Below are 25349 nucleotides of genomic sequence, written 5' to 3' on the forward strand. Positions count from 1 at the left end.
ATTATTTTTATTATTATTATTTTATTATAAGGGTCTTAGTCTTAGTCTATGGTGCCCTCTTCTGGCCAAACTAGGAAAATAACTTTGTGGTGCCCCCAACCACCACAATGCCTAATAGGCAACTGCCTATGGTAAATTCTACCGTGGTGATAAACTTATGATCTTCCTAACAAAATTTGGTACCCAATGACATTGAGAATAAATGTATCCAACCTAATCTATAAACTATGATTATTGGAATACCCCCCCAAACTCGGGAAGCCTCTGCCGGATGACTGGTCTCTCGAAACTCTAAAATTGGTGGTAATTCAGACCATATCCCTCACAAGTTCACCCACAAACCCTATCTCCATCCAAGTTATACGACGCCGATTCTGGACCATGTCCTACACATTATGGGTGGAAGGCGTTCTAGATCCTTCACCTTCAATGTCCCTGACCATAAACTTTTTAAAGGATAGGAATACGCGTGCTTTGAGATTTTAGTGGCTACGCTGGAAATCAGGAATTTTAGGGGACCTTCCCCTGTACAAAATGCTTTCAAGGTCTTGAGTGGCTTAATTCAGCAATGACGTTCCTTGTGCTAACACCTGTGCATTAGACATTTATATTGACTATATTATGTGCCGCTTCACTACGTCCCATAAACCCTCCTTTTTGCCAATTTTTACAACAAAATGTCAATTTTTTGGTAGAAAGGGCGATAGATTTACATTCAAGTCTTCAATTTGAGGCCCAACATGCAAAATCGGTTACTTATACTGCAAATCCTACATTTTAACTAAGAAAAACGTTAGCCCTCTTAATGTTTATCTTTCAATTACGCAATTCCCCCTCTTATCAGGCAGAATCATGGACATGGCGGATTTACTGTTTACGTTGTGATTAAGGCCAGTTGATTACAAAAATCAGAGGCCTAGAAGTATAAAAAGTCAGGGCTTATAGCGTCAGGTTGACTTAATAAAATGAAATACGTGGGCATTGATCTCTCCGGCAAACCCCAAACTGAAGTAATAGGTGCCACGAGCTTGCGCATCCCCGAAGATGCTGCCAAGGGGCCATCAATAAACATTAAAAAACCCACAATCGGCCTTCAAGGTAAAATTGCTTGGTTTGTCATGGTGTAGGAAAGTTCCATTACGTGTTGTGGCCTGCGCTTGTTTAATTCTACTAATAAAACAATACGTTCCCCTTCTCCCTCTGCTCACCGCTCCTCTGTCTTATACCCCGGTAGCTAGAAATATGGTGGGATTGTGCATTGCACGCGATGCATGCCGTTAGAGACCAATCGCATGCGTTATACACCAAAACTATGCATTTATCTCTTATTCCGTATGCCACAAAATGTTTTCTTTCTTTGAATCTGAACGGTCTAGACGTTATAAGCAGATTTATCCACTGTAGGCCCCACTAGCACCATCTATCCCTCCTTATTAGAGCTGGGAGAAAACTGTCAGCCATATTGGGGGGGAAAAGGCGGGAAGTTGCACTTTATGACCTGTGGAAACCACCACGGAAAAATGAAAATGTTTCCGTGGTTACTTAGATCACACGATCGCTTGTGACGCCACTCTGTGCATAATCTTGCACGTTGTGACATCATAAGAGACACGAAGATTAAATTTCTGAGGTAACTCCCGCAAAAGCAATTTCTAACTTTTCACCCTGCTCTGCTCCTTACCTCAAAATGTCTTGTACTGATTATATATTTCTGCCTGAGGCACGGAGACATACATTATGAGTATAGATCACTCTCTGGCACTGGGTCTTGAGATGCGTTGTTTCATATAATTTGTGTTTTAAAATGTCTACTCTATGCTTCCATTAGTGTATAGCTTAAAAAAACATCTTTATGGTGAGGCAAGTTTCGCTTATCTTGGAGGAATTCTAATACCATATTGCATTAATATATATTAAATTGCTTTCATATTTGATTACCATTTCATCCAGGCTCGGCTCAAATGTTTTATGACGTCAAACTTTATAGAATGACTCAAAATTACTGAATTGTAGTTATTTTTTTAAAAAAGGTGTTGATAACAGCATGGTCAACGCATTTCGTATTCTGTCTACAGCAGAGAATGGCATGAGAGCACGAATGGATTAGCATGGATTGTACCTCCCTTATAGTTTTATAAAATATACCTAACTGGCCAAGCCTCGGAATATTTAAGAGCAATCTGGTCAATTAATTTCAAAATTTTGTGTCTACATTCCTATTTAGGATTGGGCTTCATCAACCTCTCCATTAGTCCCGTCATATATGTCATATATTTGTGTGCTATAGTGCTTACCTGGATTTAATAGTTGGCTTGCTCTAGTTCTTGGTACGACATCAACACTAGGATTAAATTTTATACCAAAAAAATAATTTATTTCTAGCGATCAGTAAAATTTAGATTTGAGATATTCAAAAATGATTTGAGTTCAACTTTTTGAATTTTTTTTAATGTAAAATTATAAAAATCATTTTTTTAAAAAAAAATATAATAATAATACAAAAAAAAAGTAGATATATTTTTCCATATATCCACCCAACATACAGTTCATAATAGTTCAACCAATTTTTATAAAACACATTTTACATTTTCTTTACCATAAGAATTTAAGTATAATGAAAATTCCCTGTTGACACTAGTATGGAATTTTATACAAGAATTAGTTTTTTATAGTGATCAGAAAAATACTTCGAAATTTTAGAATTAAATATTAAAAAAATTCATCCTTTTTGAATAAATATTTAAAACAAATTTAAAAATAAGCAAATTTTTTTACAAATTTGTATAAAGCCATTTTTAAATTTAAGGAGTAAAATTGCCTTTTCTTTAAGCAAATAGCAATTTAAAATGTTACGATTAGTAGTTCCCATTTAAAAAAAATATGGGTTTATAGTTTTAATATATAATTATTAAAATATGTATACTTATTTCAAATTTATGTACATATACACATTAGGCAGTGACATTCATATTAAATAATCAGAGGGTTTAGGTTATGCGCAATGGTTGTGTAGAAATACCCAAAAATGGCTTATATATTAAACGGAATGTTCACATTTATGATGAATAGCATCAAGAAATGCCCTTGAATTCAAATTTTCATCTATTAGCAAGTCTGTATAATATTTTCAATAAAAGAAATGTATATTTCTCATGAAATTTTATGATGAACTTGCCCAGCATATATTATAGTAAAAAAAAAAATTAATTCTGCGTAACTACTGCAATTTCTTTCCATTATCTCACTGATGATCTCATAATGTATGGAAAACTGAAATATTTCCCTACGTAAATTTAGAAGGAACCTCAAATTGGCGTAAAAAGCCTTTAGCGTGGGCTGCTCCGTCTTTTTCTTAAGTGGCTGAGAGAGGTCGGCTCGCTCGTCTTGAGCATCAATATTAAGAAATAAAATCGGATGACCCTCAATAAATTCTGCTGCTAACGTCTCTGATGTCTACGATGTCCTTGTATGTAAATAACGTTTCTAAATAAGTTCCTGGACTTTTTATCCCGATCTTTTCCGAGTTTCCTGAATTTTTGACCAAAAATTAAGAATCGCACATGTTTGCTTATTCCATGTCACCTCCCTGTGATTAGCTTAAAAGTCATAAAATAAGGGAAAATAGGTAAAATTCTGCTATGTAAAGCACAAGAATGTTAGATATTAATGTAATGTATCTGTGCGTAATATATATATATATATATATATATTTATATATATATATATATATATATATATATTATAAACAATATTATATTCTCAACACTTTATTGATTGACTGATAATTTTTGGCTCATTAATATGGAATAAAATCATTATTCAAAATAATTTAAATGTTTCCGTTACATAGTTTCAAATTTAAATGAAGGGTCCTGGAATCTCTTTAGATCTTCTAAATGCGTGTTTATTATAACCCCAATTCATGCCAAAATAAAGATAGTAACTCTGAGTATATGAAAAGCATAGTTTATCCACAGCCCCCCTTTTAAAGAAGTCCGCCAGATTTGTTGGGCTTCGGAAAAAATATAATAGCCGCCTAAAACCCTAATTCCTACTACCTGGATAACTTCGATAAGCAGTGTTAATAGACAGGGTATATATATATATATATATATATATATATATATATATATATATATATGTATATATATATATACATATATATATATATATATATATATATATATATATATTTAAGCACAATGTTCACTAAGTATCATACCGTGGCTTATAATAAACCATAGCCATTTTCTATTATGAAAATTATTTTCTTTTCTTTTCTTTTTTTTTGTATTATGTTGTCTTTAAAAAATCTTGCAAAAGGAATAAAAAAAAAAAATAAAAAAAAATCAGGAAACGTTAAAATATAATTTAAACTTAAAAATAAAAAATAAAATGTAGCATAACATTTTGGTAATATACTGAGACAAAAAAAAAAATTAATAATAATTATTATTTAAGTAATTATAGGCTTATGCTGCTAAAAGCCTGACCATCTTTTAGTAAAAAAAAAAAAGATAAATAAATAATAATAAATATTTATTTTAGACAAAAAAAAGAAAAAAATGGTTAAAATAATCAATATCAGAAAATATTAAGCTAATATTAACTAGATAACAATATCAATATTTTAGTAGACTTAGGCAAAAGAAAATTAAGTACAACACAAAGAAATTATGTAAATGAAGGGAAAAATAACCAAATTGTTAGCCCTGTCTGTTAAGATGGAGTAACGACTAACTTGTTCCTCTATCTGGCCGCCTTTTAATATGGATTAATTTCTGTCGCTTTCGTTGTCCATATTTCTTCGTCCATGTTGATGTGTCTTTTTCTTTCACATTCTCCTCTGTCTCCTAACATCCGCAAGCTCCCCTGCCATATGATTGGACAGTACCCACATATGCATATAGATGAATACGTGTGGAGTTGCCATAGCAATGTAGAATGGGCTGAGGCAAAAAATAATAATTAATTATTTAAGTAATTATGGGCTTATGCTGCTAGAAGCCTGACCCTCTTGCTTGTCTGATCATCAGATGCTCTTAAAACGTTGGCTTCCCTGGACACGATGCTGATTTTCTTGCACTGAGTTTGATTTCTTGACTTATTGCATGAACTTTAGGTTCTTGGTATATATAAATGTTTTAACTCCTCTTTTTTTCCACTTTTTAATGCTTTCTTTCCACCCTCGGCTTCACCATTTTAGCCTTGCAATGAAATTCATGACTCACCACAAACCAAGGCGGAAAACAGATTCCCAAAGCTACCAACAGCCAGGAGAACTATACATTGAAATGTTTTTACTTTAAAGAACTGAGGTTCTAGAAATTTTAAGGATGTAAAAACAAAATGGATATAGCCATATTGGTCCACGAGAAGATGAAGTATTTTAGTCGAAGAAGACTTGGCATCACAAAAGCTTTGAAGACCTCAGACGTCTATTCTTATGATGGGATTCCATCTGAAGAAGAGACCTCTGAAGTCCCAAAAACTAATGTAACGCCACGTCTTTTTATGTGTTGACCCGATAAAAAGGCATCACCTTCAACATGAAGGAAAAAAGAAAAAAGGAGAAGAAAAATGGTTCATGTGTTGAGCACTTGAAACGTGTCCCTAATGTGTGACATTAACATGGAAAGGTTGACCATGTTCTTGTGATCAACTCATCAATTTCTTGAGCTTGTTCACAATCATGACTTGACCTACAACATCTAAAAGTTCATATATATTTTAGGGAACATATAGATAATTTTTGAGGGCCTGTCAACCATACGTGACAGGTACCATATCTACATAAATGTGTTGGAGGCAATGTCAACACATCTAGAGAAGATTGTTAAGCATTAATACTTTCGGGCAAGCAGAATAGGGACATGTCCATGAAGGCCCCCATGATGCCTTGACGCAAAGCCCATAACGCCAAGCTCACAGCTGATATCCCATCTTCAGGGCCGGCCCAAGACAAAATGCCGCCTGGGGCGAAGTTTAAAATGCCGCCCCCCCGATTATCTACCCTTCCTCTCCCTCCGTCCCTGCCGCCCCCCCCATTATCTACCCTTCCTCTCCCTCCCTCCCTATGATGTACCCTACCCCCCCCTGTACTTACCTTTCAGCAGTCCTGCGGCGAGTCTCCCTGTTCAGTCTCGGTGCCGGCTTGTAATGCTGAGCGCCGGAAATGACGTCATCTTCCGGCGCTCAGCATAACAAGCCGGCACCGAGACCGAACAGGGAGACTCGCCGCAGAGGAGAGAGAGAGGGGCACCGAGCCCCTCTCTCTCTCTTCCGCTTTAAAAAAAAAAGGGCTTGGGGCGGCAAAGTTGCCCAACTCGGCTCCATTGTCGGGCCGACCCTGCCCATCTTCATTTTACTTTTATGTCTAGAACATAGCTGCTAGGTACAATATATATCGTGAGAACATGAAGAGCATGGATCTAGAGTCAAGCAAAAACTATATAGTCAAAATCTCAATATGGAGTATAAGAATTTGTAGGCTCTACTATAATGAAAGGATCCTATCTGGACTACAAATATCTTTAAGGTACTTAATGCTCTGGTATGGTGAGTGAGTCATGGTGTTGCTCTTAAACATACCTGGGACGCTCCAGGTATGACCTTTCTCACCCTGTTCACCATCATTAACGATCACTTCCCCCCCCCCCGGAAACACACAAAACGGTTAAAACTCATTCACTATGTCCCCTTCTTTCACAGCAGCAAGGAAAATGTTGCCAAATCTCCCGACGCCAGGTAACATTCAATGCGTGTTTTATCTTTTTGGTAATTTCTTGAAAAACAGATTCTTACAAAATGTGTTATTTTTAAACACACAAACAACACGGAATCTTTTTTAAAAAATAATAACTTTTTCAGTCTCTATATCACGTGGCAATCACATCTTCTTGGCAAAAGTTATGAACGAGGCAAAATTGTACAATTTATTAAATTAAATATATATTTATTTATTTTTTTCGGCATCCAGCAATAAAAAAAAAAAATATCTTTCTAATTCTACATTTAGTTATAAAAAAGTTCAAAAACAGCAAAGTAGGTGGAACATTTCCTTTAAGTACATAAATAATAATTTAAGTGCTAATGGTTGTTTGGAACTTCAAAGCATATTGTTGCGTAATAATGAATCAAGGTGAGAAACCAGTTCCCGAAAAAAAAAAAAAAAAAAAGCACGGACAAATAAATGCAATTACAAAGATTTTAAAATGTAAGATTTTAAATATTTTTTTAAAGATTTAAGAAGATTTACATTTAATTTAATAAATTAATTAATTTAATTTTAATTTCTACTTCATTCTCATTCTAATGTCTCTATCGTACTAATACGAAAAGTGCGAACTCAGCTCCAAAGTTATGACTTAAAAAAACAATATTTAGCGTTAAAAAGACATTTGTGGGCTAATTTCTCAAAATCATGGCGGCATCTGAAATCGGCTTTCGGCTGGACCGAAATCATCAAAAAGTTATTTGAACCACAGAGAAAGATTTGATTATTCTTTGATTACTTTTTTTTTGTATGTTCTATTAGAAGTATAATTGTTTTTGGGCGAGCAATGGTCATTATAATGAGTTTCAAATTTTTTTTACCATTTTTATAAATAATTGGACAATATTACTAAGGCCCTCAAATTCTGAGTATCGGATTAGTTTGGTTGAACTTTTTTTTTTTTTTAAATTGAAAAACTTTTGGTGGAACTTTTCAAGACTGCGCCATCCACTAGGGTCTTGGTTTCGGGAGAATTCAGCAGAAACCAGAACCGTTTAGGTAACATAGTTGAAAGACGCGCACAAACACCAGGCCTGGGTCTAGGCGATGGGTTTCTCGGCAGCGTTACTGACTCGGGAATGTGCTGACCCCAATGCGCACTGTCATTTTTTGTTACCCAGTCCTGCAGGTACTCCCAGCTCAGGGGTCTGGCCTCCTAAATCAACGCCAGTGGATAACAGCCCTAACCTTAACAAGCCGGTGACCTCCAGAGGTTATTCCATGAGGTATGGGGCTGGTTCAAGTCCAAAAAAGGCCACGTATACCAGCTCTGTTCAGAACGTGCAAAAACCCTCACCCCCTCTTGCATCCTCTTACAAAAGGTATTAAGTAGCAGAAAATTAACCCTTTAACCGATACGTTTTGTAGTTTGAAGATTTTTTTTTTCAAATAATATCTAACATTATACCGATAAAATTTCACATACAAAAAATATCAACTCCGCATTTGGCTGTTGGAGTTAATTGTACATTTTCAGTTTTTCACATGCTTCTACTCATTTTTAAAAACAACATTTCATGTAGTGGAAGTGGCTGATCCAGACATTTATTTTTAAAAGGAAAATAAATATATAAATATATTTATATATATATATATGTTTGACAAATTTCAATTTGTTAGCAATATTAATATCTTCATTTTATGCCATTGTCGCAGTTTTATATATTATTTTTTTTTTCAGTTAAATTCCACATATAATTCTTGATTTCAATATTTTGAAATATTTTATATTTTTTTCAATATTATTTTACCTTTTTTTTTTCTTTTTTTTTATATTTCAATATGAATATTTTATTTATTAATATATTTTATTTATTAATATTTTCATTTTCAAATTTACAAGATTAAAAATACTTTTTGTTTTCCAGTATTAATATCTTAATTATTCACCAATTAAATTTTTTTGGCTTATTCAATTTTGTTGCGAATTACAATTAACAAATAATTTTTTTATTTTCAGTATTAATATCTGTATTTTTTATGCCCTTTTGAAATTTTGCCAATTATTACAATCTCTTCGTACAGGTTACAATTATCAAATACTTTTTTATTTCCAGTATTAATATTTTCCTTTTTAAACAAGCTTTATATGTTTGTTTTTTTTATTAATTATGGCCATGCTGCTATGATTCCAATCATTGAACCTTAGCATCAAATATTTTTTCTTCCCCTTTAAGACTTGATAAAAGGAGGTTGATACTCTCAAAAACTCATCCTAAATAAAGAGTTAATCTAATAAAAACACCAAAAAGCGCAAAATTATTTCATGAAAAAAAGAAAAATATGTATATTTTCTTTGATTCAGGTATTTTCCCCTCTAGTATACAATAACTTTCATTTAGTCTGCCTTTTAGCACTTATTGCTTTGACATTCTTAAAAATGCTGTTTCGGTCTGATAAAATATTAATCATACTTTCTAGTATATGATAAGCCAATAAACCTTAGCAGATCTGTAGGAAAACAATACAGAAACATTTAAGAAGCTTTTATGGCTTCTATGGCAACAGCCTATCAGTGCCTTTTGAGTCTTCCTAGAAAAAATTATGAATGACGCAAAATGAAACAAGATTAAAGACTTATTTCTGGCAAGATGAGTGGAACAGCACCTTTAAGTTATGCTGCTTCTTTGCAATGCTTTTATACTTGAATTTTCCCAGTATCCTTTAAGAACTATTTCAACGGTACAAGTTAATTTGTACAACTATTAGACACCCTACATCATAGAACCACGCAGGAACTATCCTTAAAGCTAAAGGTGGACCTACCCAATAAGTGATGCTTCAGTTGCTGCCTTTCAGTGGCCGTAGTGAGGCATGCACAGGCAGGAGCGTGGCGATTGTCCGCTCAAATAGCTTTAACTAATAATTTAGCATCTATGACTCTTATAGCAAGGTGGACGGCCATTGATATCCCTTGTTGCCATACCTGGGGGCTCTCAATGTTTGACCCCGAGTCTCAGGGTTTTTGCCCCAACTTCAGGGTCTCAGGGTGAAGTGGGAGATTCTCAGTGTCCCAATTGGTGCTTTTGCTCCCAGTATGTTATGGTTGAGATCCCTGCTGAAATGCAGGTGACTCAACGAAGGTCCATCAAGACAGGTATTAGAGCCACTTGGTTAACGCACTTGGCGGGTCACCACAATCTTCACAATGGGCTATTAAATGGTTAATCTTTCAAGAGCCTCATGGTCAGCTCATTTAGAAAGCCCATAGGTATGATCACTACATATACAAGAGTTGTCGCAAGTGTAGCTACATCAACAAGAGTATATTCAAAGGCGTCATGGGAAGACAATGTCACGTTTCGCCCCTGCTTTGATGACCCGTTCATCTACATTCTTCTTCTTGGCCACCGACGTTACTCATATCTAATGTCCATTAGACTGGTAGACACCACCAAATTCAACAGGATTTCACCTTGATTTGTAAATGTAGACATACATAAAGTATAATTATAGAAGTCACCATAACAATGTATAGAATGGTCCTTCTCATTGACCGCTGTGTTTTGGAGGATACTTGGAATGACTTTGTACCAAATCTGCAGCAATTACGCTTTCTGCTGTTATTTCAGAAGTTATTATGTAACATAAAATGCTTTTTCAGCTTGCTTCTCAGCTGATATATTTTTTTTTGCACAGCAGCTTAAAGCATCTGTCCTGCGGGGTCCTCGGAGATGAATGTGCAACAGTAATACAATGTGTGAAATTCATGTTTTGACACCTCGCCAAAGTCGTTGAGCGAATCCTATATAAAGTGGACCTGTCCCACCTGAGGGTTTTAATCTCTCGAAATTCCCTCGATAATCATTAGATTTTTTTAAAGGTTTTTTATCATTATGAGATATTCTAATATTCTAAGTAAATATTTGCAAGGTCGGGACCAAGGTGGACCATCCAAGTAGAGTGGACACTTAAGAAGGTGACAGATCCACTTTAATGTAAGGGTTCGGTCAACAATAACCTTGTAGAGCATCTTAACATGGTGTCTCAAGACGAGGAGCTTTATACCCGGGAAATATATTGGTTATTATTATTATGACTTCATTTATTATTGTTGTTACATTGTATTTTTAAAGCGTCATCATATTCCATAGCGCTATTGATGGGAGAATGCTGGTTTAACGATAACGTTAAGAAGGGAATGGCGCTACCGTTAGTCTAAGGGGGTTCCTGTATATTGACAAAACTTGTCATCAGAAGTACTTAAGATGGGGCCCCATAACTCTATTTGCTTAGGGCAAGTATTTACTTCTCCTAGAGATTTCAACGACACATTCATTCTCCTGGATATTATCGGCCATTCATTCATCACTTAACTGTTGCGTTGATGAAGTAATAAGCCGTCGGCCTCCCTGGCACCTCCAGCGTTCAGTGTTTGCTTGATCTTAGCCATATGCTGTTTTCTGACTGTCTTCAACTTTATGCAGTAGCCAAGTTGAGCATGCGTCAGCAACCGACAGCCTAGACTTTTCTGCCACAGTCACTGCTTCTCCAAATCAAGCAGCTATTGCTGAGCTATATACAGAGCAATACCCAGCTTCACCGCTTCCTGCAGCTGCTCCTGCTTCTACCCCGCCTCCAACTTTTTTACCCTCCAGCCCCAGGTAATATATTTTTGCTTATTTCCTTCTATTTTTCTTTGTTTCCCATTGACCTGGCGAGAATTTATATTGACTTGGTGATGTAATGGTTCTACAGAACCATGCCATTGGATGATATGGTGATAAGACCTCTTTTCAAACATTCATCAGGAATATTTTTTTATATATTATACATTTTATTGGTGGGAAGGGTGGTTTGCTCCCCCCAGCTTTTGCCCTTTAAGGCCCTCAGCAGCACAGGCTTATAGAAGGTCCTTCACAATTGCCCAAGTTGGTCTTTGGATGGAAGGATATGTCAGAAAAACAGATAGGTCTGTTGACTTAAAGCCAAGTTGTTAATTATGTTCCAAAACTAGCTTTCCCCACCAAACAACAGATTGTCGATTCACTTAATGTTTGTAGAGTTGAGTCAAGTTGAGTTTGGATTTTTGAGTCCCCCATTAAGTTATGTCAACAGGCACTTGACAACTATTGACCACCTTCTAGATAAACTCTACATTAATCGACTGGGCTGTCAAGTTTACAGTTGAGTCTGTGGATCGGTGTAATTTATTGAGCATTTGACCAGTTTGCTTTGGTCAACTCACTACTCAACTTTCTGTGAACAGATGAGTTGTTATTGCAACTCAACATGAGATGGGAGTCCAGTCGAGATGACTTCGAATATAGTTGTGTTGTCAGTCGACAACTCTTGATAATCCTCAACCTAGAGTGACTTATTGAACTGCTGAGATGATTGGGTACTTAAACCCTGAACTGTTGAGGAGCTTTGAGGGCACAAGCTGGAAGGTAGCAATACCGTTATCTACCAAAGGTTTTCAAAATGGTGGCCAACATATAAACAGATATGAGCACAATAGATGGTGTGTTCCCAAAAGACTATATAGACCCTTTGTCTCATATGTTCTGTACCATAATGGCATAATGTCCATACAAACATCAGGATAGGGGTATCTTCTGAGATTCATTTAACCTCCTTCTATTCAGGCAAAATTACCTGTTCTAAGTTCCTTTGAAAGGTAGAATGAAATTCTAAACATTTTTTTTATCTCAGAATAAACATTCAATTTAGGAAAAAATTATATAAAACACAAAAAAGACCACTTTTTGGCTTTTTTTGCAGAATAATGAATGTTCCAATATTGTAAACGCTAAGTACAGACCACATTTCAACCAAATTTCAAATAAATTAGGCATAATACTGGCACATAACATTCTGCTATCTAGACAATATAATAATTCTAGATACTTAGCACAAGCTACAATATCAAGGCTTATTAAGGTTCTACTATATCTTTCCTGAATATACCGTATTCCAATTTGTGACTAGCCTTTGGCCATTCTATACAAATCCTTACCTCCTATATAATCTGGCCCAGTGATAGACCGACTTTATTTCATAGTGGATTTTTTTTATTTGTTTTACAAATTCTTTGTTTCTTCACATAACTGTTTATAACCCAACTCATGTTTCGTAGCAAACGTGTGTCTCGTGTGTCTGAGGTGCTGTCCTGCTTACCGTTCCAAAAATTTGTCTCATTGTCATTTATGGTTCTCCGAGAGATGCATAGTTTGTGTCCGTCTCTCAGACTCTTGAAGACTAAAATTAGTATGTTTGCTTCCCCAAAAACTCAATTTCCCATTAAATAATCTGAAAAATATCAAGTAAACTGGAAAAAAAATATATATTTTTTTTCCATAATGTAAGCAGAACAGCACCACAAGCCTCAAAAGCTAACCAACACTGTTGCTGTTCCATTATGAAGACGTGAAGTCCCTCTAGTCCATCCGATGAGTTTGGTGGTAAAGGATGCTTTATGTTCTAAATGTCTGCTCATGCTTGTGCTGTTATTTTCAGAGGTCCGGCAGCTGCCACCATTTCTCCTTCACAGACAACATCCGGTTTTGGAGCAAAGAACCTGTCCGTTGCTGCTTCTACCATATCTTCTGCCATTTCTGCACAATCTAGGTACACTCGCTTCTATGTTTTCCATACCGCCATCTCATTTGGTTATCTTCATGCTCTGACACGGTCGTTAAGGTCGTTTAGGAATCACTTGACTTTCTATATTAGACATCCTTCCTCTCAATCTCCCTTCCTTACAGGATCTTCTTCTCCTTCCATCGCTTGACTTTTGATCCAAGTGTGAGACCTAAACCAACACTATTGTGTATCTAGGTTGTACTTCTAGATTAAAAGTCACAAACTCTGGTGTTCAAATGATATAGACAGTAAGGGTTTTCAGATCTCTGGTTAGACCTCACCTAGAGTGTTGGGTATAGTTCTGGAGAACCCATCTTCCGAAGGATATTGACATTTTGGAGAGAGCTCCGATGTGGGAGAGTAAAATGGTGAATGGAGGAGAAATGTTAGAACAAGAGGTCATTGACATCAGGAAAAAATGGGCTGACTAGATGGTCTTACCTGCTCATAGGCACAGAATGTTAATGTAAGGATTTTTTTTTCCGTTGAGGGCCGACATTAGAGACAGATTAAGAAATCTGAATGTTTATCTACAAAAAGGTTAAATGGATAGGAGATCTGGTTGAGGAACATCTCACAGCCTCATAAAGGTCGACCTTGCATGCTTTTTTTATATTTTTTTAAACCAAAAATAACCTAACAAACATATAATTTCATTTTACAGGAGAAACCCCAGTGTTTGATTTTATTTTCCCCACAGGGAAGAGACCTTTGCACGTCAATTAATTAATCAATGTCTTTTTTCATTCAAATCGGAAATCTAACCATTTTCACTGCAGGTCTCATCGGGGGTCTTTTTAATCTCAATATTTTTATTTATTTTTCATTTTTTGGGGGGTATTTCAGCTTCGTTGTCCAGTAACTGTTACCAGTAGGTTAAGGTTCTAGTAGATTCATGATGGAGTCAACTGGAATGTTCTAAATTTCACTAGCTTAGGGCCGGATTGGCGACTCTGGCGCTTTAAGGCTAGCGACCGCCCGATGGCATAAATCAAATTAATCTTTTACGGATTGTGACTTCTTAGGAAAGAAACAATGGATTCTATCAACATATATGCAATACATGGAAATGTATATAAGGGAAAGCAATGGGAAGGTCTTAAACTAAATACACATTATTATTATTATTATTATTATTATTATTATTTCTATAAAACACCAGAAATTTACATTTTGCCAGAATGGACATTAAAAGGGAAAATCTTAAAAAAAATCTACATTTTAAATACAGAAATCAGTGCCACAGGTTGGTTATAGCTGGGAATTTCAATATTTTAGATTATCAGGTTAGCGTCTCATTAGGTGAGTTGAGGTGAGATGAGACCGTTTGATATCATAGACATTATAATATGTTATGGGGGGGGGGGGGCTGCTGCAGGAAGAGCCAAATTCCAGGGATAATATTTCAGGGATTTTAATAATCCAACGGTCACTTTTCCCAAATCCTACTCTTGATACCTCTAAAATAACACGGCCAAAACTCTTTTTCGCCTTTCTCTCTTCCTCTAACTCTCTCCCCGCATTTCTCCCTTTCTCCCTCACACTCTCCCTTCTTTCTGTTTCCCAAACTCTTTCTCCCACCTCTCTTTCTTCTTTCCCTCTCTTCCCCCACATTACCGCTCCCCTTTTCCATTCTCTATCCATTCTATCTCTCTCCCCTCTCTCTTCCTCACTTCCGATCCCTCTCTTTCTTCTGCCATCTCTCCTGCTTCTCGCTCTTCCTTCCCTCCTTCTCCCTTTCTCTCTCCCCTTTTCCATATCCAGAATGAGTGAGGGGGATAATGGGGGAATCACATCATGATTGGACCTTCCTTTCACCCCCACCAGTGTGAACTGACACTGTTACTGTTTAAAGAATAAAATAATATATACTGTATGTGGATACTATTGGGAAAGGTATCTTAACGTCCCATTCTCGCAATCTGTATGATTATTCCTCCCCATTAAGTTATCCCTCCTCCTTTGTTAAGCTGCTGATTGTTGTTGATTGGTCCAGTGTTAAAACAAAATATCTTCTGAACAATTATCTAATCTCACCCCCAAATGGTGTTTTAGTTAATAAAACTTCTACCTCCATTGGCTACCATATTGTCCTCACCTCCGAAACTGTTAGTGAACGATCCCTAAGATTTCCCGTTCCATACAAACCATCCTTCCGTATGGCTGGCATACCAACCGCAGTACGCTAAGGGATAAAAAGAACCGAAACGTTCCACCTTCCCAAAAGAATGATATATAATGGTTGTAATTCACGCACCCAAATATTATCTTTACTGGACTCAAAAGTCATTTGAAAGTATCTGTGACATCATCATGATCGTTCTAAGCATCACCCTTACACTAAGGGGTTATTTCAGAATGCCACGCGCGCCACGCAGAATGGCAGGATATGATGTCATAGTACCGACATGTACTGGCGCCAAGGAAGACCGATCTCCATCTATCTTACTGTAGTCAGCAGCTTGTCCGAAAGTTAAAAAGTACATTTTTAATAGACATCCCGCCATAAATATCTCATGGTACGTCAACCATCCTTAGAACAGTAAGCTTTATTTATTAGAGATCAATTATTATTGATATTATTTATACTCGCAATCTCCGTAAAAAAATATAATATATATAATACAAATAATAATAATAATTTTATATTATTATTTTTTATATATATATTATTTTTATTTTTTTCTAAAATATATGTCTTAAAAGAAGTCCTGAAAAAAATGTGTGATTTCATTAAAAAAAGTTTTTATTTTATTTTTATTTTATCTCCATAAAAAAAAATTATATATAATACAAATAATAATAGTTTTATATTATTATTATTTTTTTATATATATATTATTTATTTATTTTTTATTCTAAAATATATGTCTTAAAAGAAATCCTAAAAAAAATGTGTGATTTAATTAAAAAAAGTTTTTATCTTATTTTTATTTTATCTCCATAAAAAATATAATATATAATACAAATAATAATAATTTTATATTATTATCATTTTTTTATATATATTATTTATTTATTTTTAATTCTAAAATATATGTCTTAAAAGAAGTCCTAAAAAAAAGTGTGATTTCATTAAAAAAAAGTTGGCTGCCTACATAAAAAAAAAATCCTACCGCAACCAAAACGCGTGTGATTTGTCAAGCCTGGTGTGATCTTAGACAACATCCAGTGGATGGACCTTTTAAAAAAAAAAAAAGTAATATCCTCCTTCTTTTTCTCCCCCCAACCTTCAACTTTTCCCAAAGGGGTAGACAAAAATATATGTCTCCCATGCTGCCGCCTGCCTTGGAAGCTCTTTATATTTCTCCTATATTCACAACTTCACCTCTACTCAAGAAAAGAAACGTACCCAAGAAAACTTATCTTCCAAGAAAAGTATACCAGAGGTACAGCTAAAGCAGCTGGCTACTTATTAACCCTTTTTTCCTTTCTTCGGTGCTGAGAAGGCAGTATGCTTACGTTTTCGAGCTTGATGACTGCATACCTTCTTGGCACTTAAGGGTCTTGGTGGGACCAACGCTCCCCGCCATCCAGCTTGTGTGTCCGTTGGGTGTTTCCAGACTTGACATAATGGAGCTTGCTTTTTTTTCCCCCTTTGCTTAGTAATATTAGCTAACAAGAAGCTTAGAGTGATGACTTTGCTTCTTCAACACTTTCCATCTCATTACCAAACCTCATTGGGTATGAAACATTGGACGTCTTCCTTTTTTTTAGCACAGAGGCCGTAGGTAAAAGCGATCAACCAATGTTTGACCCCCATATCCATATTTTGTGTATATGTTTAACATTCATGGCGGCTGTTTCTTCATTGTCATTGTGTTTATTTGTTCCTTCACGATGTTACAAACACCGGGACGGTAAGGATTACCTAAGAAAAGTGGTTCTGGTTTGACAATTGTATTGGCATCTACAGTGTTACGTCCAGAATTAAAAAATTTACACCCAAATCAGCTTTTATGTATAACACCAAGGAGGGCCACCATAAGAAGTTATCAGAAGATAGGTCCTCCATGCTCCTCTTGCTGGCTTCCTCATGTTCTAATCCCCAGAAATGGGCCCCTAGGATGCAATCCCAAGAAATGGCCCCCATAGCTTGCAACTGTAGACACAGTTAGCGGACCACAAGGGGCCAATTCCCGCGTAGCATGTTATGAGGGCCAATGAGTAGACCCATGACAGATCAAAAAGGTTGGACCTCCTGCTTGCCTGGGACCCATACACGGGTATTGGTTGTATCCCACTGATGGCAGCACTGACCCCAAGTATGTAACTTTGGGAAACCAAAAAAAGGAATAGAGATTGTATTTTTGGGGGGAAGAAAGAAGTTAACTCTTAGTTGGCCAGCATAGATTTAGAATTGTACCGTCCCAAGACATCAGAGGTCCCTTGCTCAGGAGTGACTTCTTAAAATATTTTTTGGAAAGTTGAGTCAGCTGCACAATACTCCTATGAGTTTTCTGAATAATAACAAACCTCATGACTTAAAATCTAAATGTATAAAAACGGTAAGGAAAATGAGAAGAAGAATGAGAAGATAGACCCCAAAAAGGATCATGTAATCAGGCTTGTATTGATCTGGGTGTTTCTTTTCATTGATGACTTAGGTCATATTTTAAAAGGAATCCATACAGGATAACATTTTTTTTCCTTCCATTTGGTAGGATATACAAAACCAGTTTTTTTTGCTTGCAACATGTCCTCATTGGCCTACCTGGAATCACGCCGGGTTTACCTAGAGTCTACGGGTGGAGCCCTTCTCCCTTGGGTCTCCACGTCACTTTCCTCTTTCTCTGGACCAATATTTGACCAAGCCCATCACCACCTTCCCTCCTACTCCCCACCCACTTTGGGGCTAAAACATATGACTGGCCCCACCCCTTTATAAAGCCACTCCCCCCAGATGAGAGAAAGTTCCTAAGTATGTTGATCAGTACAACAGAAACTGATAATCACTGCAGTCCTTTACAGATATACGTGTGACGCTGAAACATTCAATATATAGATAGAATAATTCTTATTAATTCTTAGCAAAATCCAAGAAGAAAAGAAAAAGCTTCCAAACATATTCCAAATATATTCTTTATTGATCTTATGTACTGTTTATTTCCGTGAACAATGTCTACGATCAAACGCTGGGTGACTGCCGCCATTTTGGGCTTGAGAATATAATACATTTATGCCTTTTTTTAGCCTCCACCAACAAGCGTCCTTCTCCTCCAGCTACCAATCAAAAACCAGGTATAGTAAAATATGTGTGTTGTCCTTTCAAGTGTAAATTGAGGCCTTTTATTAAGTATTTGTTATAATATAGATCTTTAATATATAGATCTTCATGACTCCACGGGCATCAAACTGAACCCTGGATCATCAACCACAAAATTACAGTGAGGCCCACTAAAAAATACCTTTTCCTGCCAGAAGCCAAACTAATTTATTCTTAAATAAAACATTTACAAAAAAATTTAAGAAATAACCCACTATCTTCATAGGTAGTATATTCCGTAGCTTTACTGCTCTTACCGTGAAGAATGCCCTTGTCTGTTTTAGATGGAACCTTGTCTCCTCCAATCACATTTTGTTATCTACTATGTGAGTGGAGTCAAAATTTGAGTTGACTGAAGTTTCTCACGCCTGCTCGACTCAGCTCAACAGCAACTCAACGCTTTATAAATAACCACGTTGTTGTTCCACGTGGCTCATCGATGATCTTTTCAGTTGAACTACCTTTATTATTTAATGTATAGCATTTAATCAATAGGCGTCCATCATCAGGCAGAATTACTAGATCCCCATATGTTGTTAAACATCCAGATCCATCAAGGGAATGTGGAGAAAAAAAAGCAAAGATTATTTAGCACTATGCCTGTGATAAACAATAGAATGGCTCGGTCTTAATCACCAAGTAAAGTCTATGGTGGAACGGACTTGAAACAAGAGGTTATTATTACCCGTGTGGTCCTTTATGTCTTAAGTTAGCATAGTTTTTAAAGATAGCTCAACTTAGATCATTCCATTTGTTGTCATCTTGAGCAAGTCAATCTTAGCAGATCTGTGGTGGGTTTCCATAAATGTCGACGCTACTCAAAAGGATGGAGAACTTAATTTAGAACCTTCTGTTTTTGACTGCAAGCCATGATGTGCCATCACTCTGAAGTATCTCCTTTCCTTTTTTTAGTTCTTCTGCTCAAGCCTTTTCATCATCATCAACATCCGTCAAAGGTCCCACCCCATATGGCTATAATGAACCACCGGCCACTGCCGCTAAACCTCGTGTGGTCACCACTGCCAGCATCAAACCTTCGGTTTACCAACCGAGTCAAGGTAAGACAAACCCATAAGAGATAGGAGGGGAACTAAATGATGCTTGGGGGGTAAAATCTGCCATGGTTTCCTACCTCTAGATCCTCAAAACTTCACACCTGTCTATTGTTATTGATATTATATTTTATTCATAGAGTGCCTACATTAAAATTAAAAATACATAAAAAAAATAAAATAATAATAATAATAATAATAATAATAATAATAATGTCATGCTTATTATACTTCTATTACTTTTGGACAGAAAAGTTGCTTAGGGAAGATGCCATTTGTATAGTATACCATTAGAGGGCGCTGTAACACCTACAAAATAAGTGTCTCTAAATTGATAATTAAATAAAATAATAATATTAATAATAATAATAAAAATAATAAAAAGAAGAAGAATAATTATTTCATGTTTATCATCAGGACCGGACAGGCAATGATAAGGCTGCCCTGGCACTTTAAGGCACAAGTGTTATGTTTGATGCTTGCGCTGGGTAATCGCGGTCACATGCTGCAGCATCCGATCCGCCTCTGGAGCAGCAGATCGGGTGATTGTGTGGCACTCCCCACTGAGCATTTCCTCAATGTGCCAGATATGCCAGTCTGGACCTGACTATCATAATACTTTTAGTGTTTTGGATACTTTTTTACACTAGCGATGGTGCTGTACGATGATGATGGCTCTATATAAAACAATAATAACAATCACTAGAGGGCGCTGTAATACCTAAAACTGCTAATGCAACTTACCGTTTTGACTTTTTGTGGGCACTAAAAGGTTAATAGGGGGCAAAGATATAAACGATATAACTATTTGCAGGGGTATTAGAGGGTCCTAAGGGACCCCATTATGTCTTTTATAAAATATCTTGTCCCTGCCTGGGGTTGTTGCTATGATCGGGGGCAAGGCTTGTCATAAGCAGGGGCAGGACTTTGGGAGGGTGGGAAGTTGGCGGGGAGTAGGCATTAGTGGGTGTGACCTTTGTGGGAGTGGTTTTGACAGAACTGGGTGTAACCAAACAGCATTTAATGTCCAATTTGTCCCTAGTGAGTGCAGGGGGAAAACAATGATAATGTTGGCCCCTGAATGGCCCTTGCTGAAAAAATTCCGTTAATTTGTTTGCCGTGCGTGTAGGAGGGTAGATATCAATAACTGATAGGTAGAAGTAGCCACAAACATCACAAGGTGGTCTCATTGATTGGTTAAACCTGTGATTGATGGCTCCAACAGCCTATAGGGTTTTTTTCTTACTTCTTTTTTGGCCAATCAGCATTTACAAGGGAAAGGGCCAAGCATTAGATCTACAGTACCGTGCAAAAGTTTTAGGCAGGTGTGAAAAAATGCTAATAGTTAATTTTTATCATTTACCAACATTTTAAACAGTTATTCTGTGGATTTTGGCGCCTCAGTTGCTTCTCTCTTCCTGTAATACCAGACGGACTCGATGACGTTAAGATCAGGGCTCTGTGGCGGCCATACCATCACCTCCAGGACTTTGTGTTCCTCTTTATGTTGAGGAGAGTTCTACTTCTTAATGTCTGACTAAAACCTTTTAAATATTTTTAAAGTCAGAAATACAACCGACCGCATGCAGCAGTAATTTTAGTTACTACCAAGGATTCACAGAGGGGTCATTGTTCTGGTGCCTTGGTGGGGTCAAAGGTGAAGATTGCTTGTAAGCTAGTCTATGGTGAAGCACAGAATAAAACAACTAGTAGTGCAGCCACAACCACTAATGGTGCCATCACTACCGCAAGCACCGCCATCGCTGAAATGTTTCTAACTTCCCAGAGTAAAGATGGGCAAGCACTGTCCGATGATACCAGCAAGTCTACGTTTGGGCCAGAGCAAAGTAAGAGGTGGGAAGCGACACATCTTTCAGTAATTTCTCTCTTAGAGGTGTTGCTCATTGCACGCTTGAGAGGCAGAAGCTGCAGGGTAGCTACACCTCTGGGTGCACTACATGCACTGGCACCAATACCATCACCACCATCAGCACCATTCCTAAACATTGAAATGGCGCTGTCATAAGTGAAAGGCGAGTCCAGAAGGTGGCTTTTGAAACACCCCTGAATTTCATGAAGCGTCTCCGAATTTGAAATTCATTTTCCTAAAAAGAATTGGCAAAAACGAAATAGATATTTTGCTTACCGTGGGCGAATTCTACAAATTGCACCACATCACCACTAGGTGTCAGTAAAGTGCTTAACTTGCCTACTTTAAAAAAGGTGGGCTTACTAGCCAGAAAAAAAATATTGAAAATGAGGTTGATTTATTTTGTAAGTAATATACACTCGGCACAGCTTAAGGCTTAAAAGGGACTTATCCATTAAATATGTTTCCCGTACTATCATTAAAACATTGCTGTCTATAGTCATAAACAATTGGAACCATCCTCTTGAGCATCCTCTATCTAATCCAATATTCTTGTTTATATAGCGCCATCATATTCCACAGCGCTGTACAATATACCGATCTATCTTCTATTAGGTAGTAATGGTACCTTTATGCACATCCCAAGCTTTTTTTGGATTCATTTACTTTCGCTATCCTATTTCCACTGGACTCCAGACTCCTAATTCTTTCGCTGCAAAGTAGATTTTTCTCGCATTAACCCTCTGTCTCCCACCTTCTATCTTTAAACCATGTGATGTAATTCTTACATGCCTTATTTTAATGAAAATTATTGGCATACTTAGGAACATCCTTGCTCCAGCTACCGGGAGCTTTCCCTTTCCTAGGTGTGGGTGGGAGGGTCCCCGGAGGGTCCGTCTGGCATAGGTGGGAGGGTCCCACTGATGAAGGTGGGTGGTCCCACCAACGTCAGTGGGACCACCCACCCACATCAGAGGTATGGGTGGGAGGGTCCATCTGTCATAGGTGGGTGGTCCCACTGATGTTGGTGGGCGGTCCGCTGAGGTCAGTGGGCGTGGACACTGAAAGCTGCCTGTTTTGGGAGGCTAGTGGGAGGGGAGTGGGGCGTGCCACAATGCAGTGACCCATGACCCAGAGTTCCTCTGTGGTGGAGCGGAGACTCAGAGAAGCAGCGCTTCACCCAGAGTCTCTGGGACAAAACCCAGAGAATTCCCAGGTATGATTCTTGGCCAATGAGAAATTTTGCAAAGGGGAGGGATAACTCAATAGGGAGAAAGTTCTCAGGTCAGGATGTTAATTTGGTTGCCCACTTGGTACACATGCAGAAGGTTAGTGATGAATCCTGGACTAGGCTAACGAGGCTTCTGGTGGCAGGTCCAGGTCTATAAAACTAGGGCGTAGATCCTCCTTATTGTATCCAGCAACAATCGGCTGGATACAGGGGAGACCTTTTAACCCATGGAGGCATAAAATTCTTATGTAATGCGCTGCTTGTTATGTCCTGTTTACCCATTGTACAGCGCTACAAAATATGATGGTGCTATATAAATCAATAAATAATAATAGGGCTAAAAAATTGCTGCATTTGGAATAAGGAGGATTCTAAAACACACAAAAACCATCTCACGACTGTCGCCGTTATCTCGATTCTCACTAAAAGGATTCTCAGGGAACAATAGAGAGGAAATTGCGGAACATCCACACGTCTTGTTCCCATTCTTATCACGTATCTGTCAGGGAGAAGTCACCGGAATGCCAAGCTGACACAACACGACAACTCTCCGGGACAGACGCAGGAAACAAACAAACAAAAAAAATAACGATTTTTGTAAGATTTAGAAGGGAAAAAAAACATAACGTCGGCATAAAAATGAGGCCAGAAACTTGCGGCTGCGCGGAAGAGGGTGAAGCAGTGGGGTGTTGATGGAAACAAATTATCTTATTTTTGTCAACATCAAAAAGTTGATGAAACAATGGGAAGCCACTCAAGAAATTTCGGGGAAAGTGAAAAAAAAATGTGACTCCTAGTTATTCTCTTCATATAGATAAGGTGAAATTTGTTGATCGGGTGTAAGAAAAAATTAAGTATCGCCTGTGGAAGTGGGAACGCGTCGGAGGGGGGGCCTGAGGGGCCGATTTGGCCACTTAACTTTGTCTTCTCCAGGACAACTGAGTGCTGTCGGCAGTTAGATGGCGAGGTATTTATGTGACACATTTTTATTTATCAGCAGGTCCTTCGCCAGGTGTTGCTCATACTCCAGCTGCCTCCTATCCACCGGCCTCCTATCCATCAGCCCATCAAGAGCCCTCAAACCGTCCGCCATGGGTTACGGACGATAGCTTTTCTCAGAAATTCGCCCCGGGGAAATCGACCACCTCTATTACTAAGCAGATCCTGCCAAAGGCCGCCCCTCCTCCTCCTGCTCCAATCAGTGCTCATGGCTACACTCCACAGCCAATGGGACATCCGCCGGCTCAAGTTCCCCGAGGTCTGATTCAACGCGCGGAGAGATTCCCGGCCAGCAGTAGGACGCCACTCTGCGGACATTGCAACAACATAATTCGGTAAGCGAGTTAAAGTAAAAGACCCCCCAAAAAACATATTTTCCCTTGAACATAAACAGGTGCCTCCCAACCATCCTGTTTTGCCAGGAAAGTCCTGATTTGGCCAATCGATCCTGCAGTTCCAACGAGCAAGTCCATCCATGCACAGCTTAGTAGGATGGATGATTATAACGATATAATTACATTCGCATGTTTTGTCTTTCCTTTTTTTTTAGGGGACCTTTCCTAGTGGCCATGGGTCGCTCATGGCACCCTGAGGAGTTCAACTGTGCCTACTGCAAGACGTCTTTGGCCGATGTGAGCTTTGTGGAGGAGCAGAAGAGCGTGTATTGTGAACGTTGCTACGAGCAATTCTTTGCTCCGACCTGCGCACGCTGTAATACTAAAATTATGGGGGTAAGTCCTACCACGGTAGATACAGCTTTCAGTGGTAACTTATGGCCAAGTCCTATTATTATTTCAGCTCCAAAGAAACCCAGTCCAAACGGGACCTTTGAGTCGCCAATTCAACATTCAGGCTTTGTGTTAAAACATGGCAATCAAGTCTGGTTGTATAAGATGTAGCCTATTTTCTGTGGGTCCTTCTACTTGCCCAAATCTGATTCTTCAAATGCGTTGATATACTATTGTGTCCTCCAATTGTACAACTGGTTATTAAATGTACTACATTTTATATAGCATAGAATAAAGTAGTATGGCGCCTATGGATAACCATGTATTTAATCCATACGATCCATTCTGTTCTTGTGGACCTCTTCAGCGAGACCTTGGCAAGAGTTATGGGCAGATAGCTCAAACGTCCAATACCTCTTCCCAATTCTCTATTTTCCCCAACTTGTCCTGGAGGGGACAGTAGAGCCTCTTAGTCCACACGGTCAGGTTGCCCAATCTTATTAACTTATGGAATTTTCGCATTGGTGGGTCCCACAACGTTCTTAGTTGGTTTGAAGACCATATTGAAGTTCAATGGTCCGCTGTTGGGCAACTCTCTATAAAATTAAAGCCCATCATTGAAGGAGACCAGTTCACATCACCCATGGTCATGCAATCCATATAGGACAAGTAAACTTGTTTTCCCACAACAAATGTTTAGAAGTTTGTCTCCCCTTCTAGCTTTTTTTTTTATGAAGTGAGAAAAACTCCTTTTTATTAAGCCCATTTTTTATCTTATGTTCAATGTCATGCGTTGATGTTGCATGTGGTCAGACAGACCTTTCAGATAACACTCCCAAGCTG

The 25349-nt window shown here is 37.7% G+C and overlaps 1 protein-coding gene across 2 annotated transcripts in view; it reads left to right on the forward strand.

Moving 5' to 3' along the window:
- LOC149271116 (LIM domain-binding protein 3-like) overlaps window positions 1-25349 on the forward strand; it is a 66801-nt gene that overhangs the window by 35769 nt on the left and 5683 nt on the right. Inside the window, exons 8-10 of one of the 2 annotated variants that reach the window (XM_089507610.1) lie at window positions 19539-19684; window positions 23780-24113; window positions 24329-24509. In XM_089507610.1, the coding sequence (XP_089363736.1) occupies window positions 19539-19684; window positions 23780-24113; window positions 24329-24509 (661 nt within the window). The remainder of the gene's footprint in view (window positions 1-19538; window positions 19685-23779; window positions 24114-24328; window positions 24510-25349) is intronic. The other variant, XM_089507611.1, reaches the window with a different exon arrangement.

The sequence above is a fragment of the Sceloporus occidentalis genome, unplaced genomic scaffold (genome assembly GCF_023333645.1).
Source record: "Sceloporus occidentalis isolate IW3139 unplaced genomic scaffold, rSceOcc1.0.p SCAF_560, whole genome shotgun sequence".
NCBI lineage: Eukaryota > Metazoa > Chordata > Lepidosauria > Squamata > Phrynosomatidae > Sceloporus > Sceloporus occidentalis.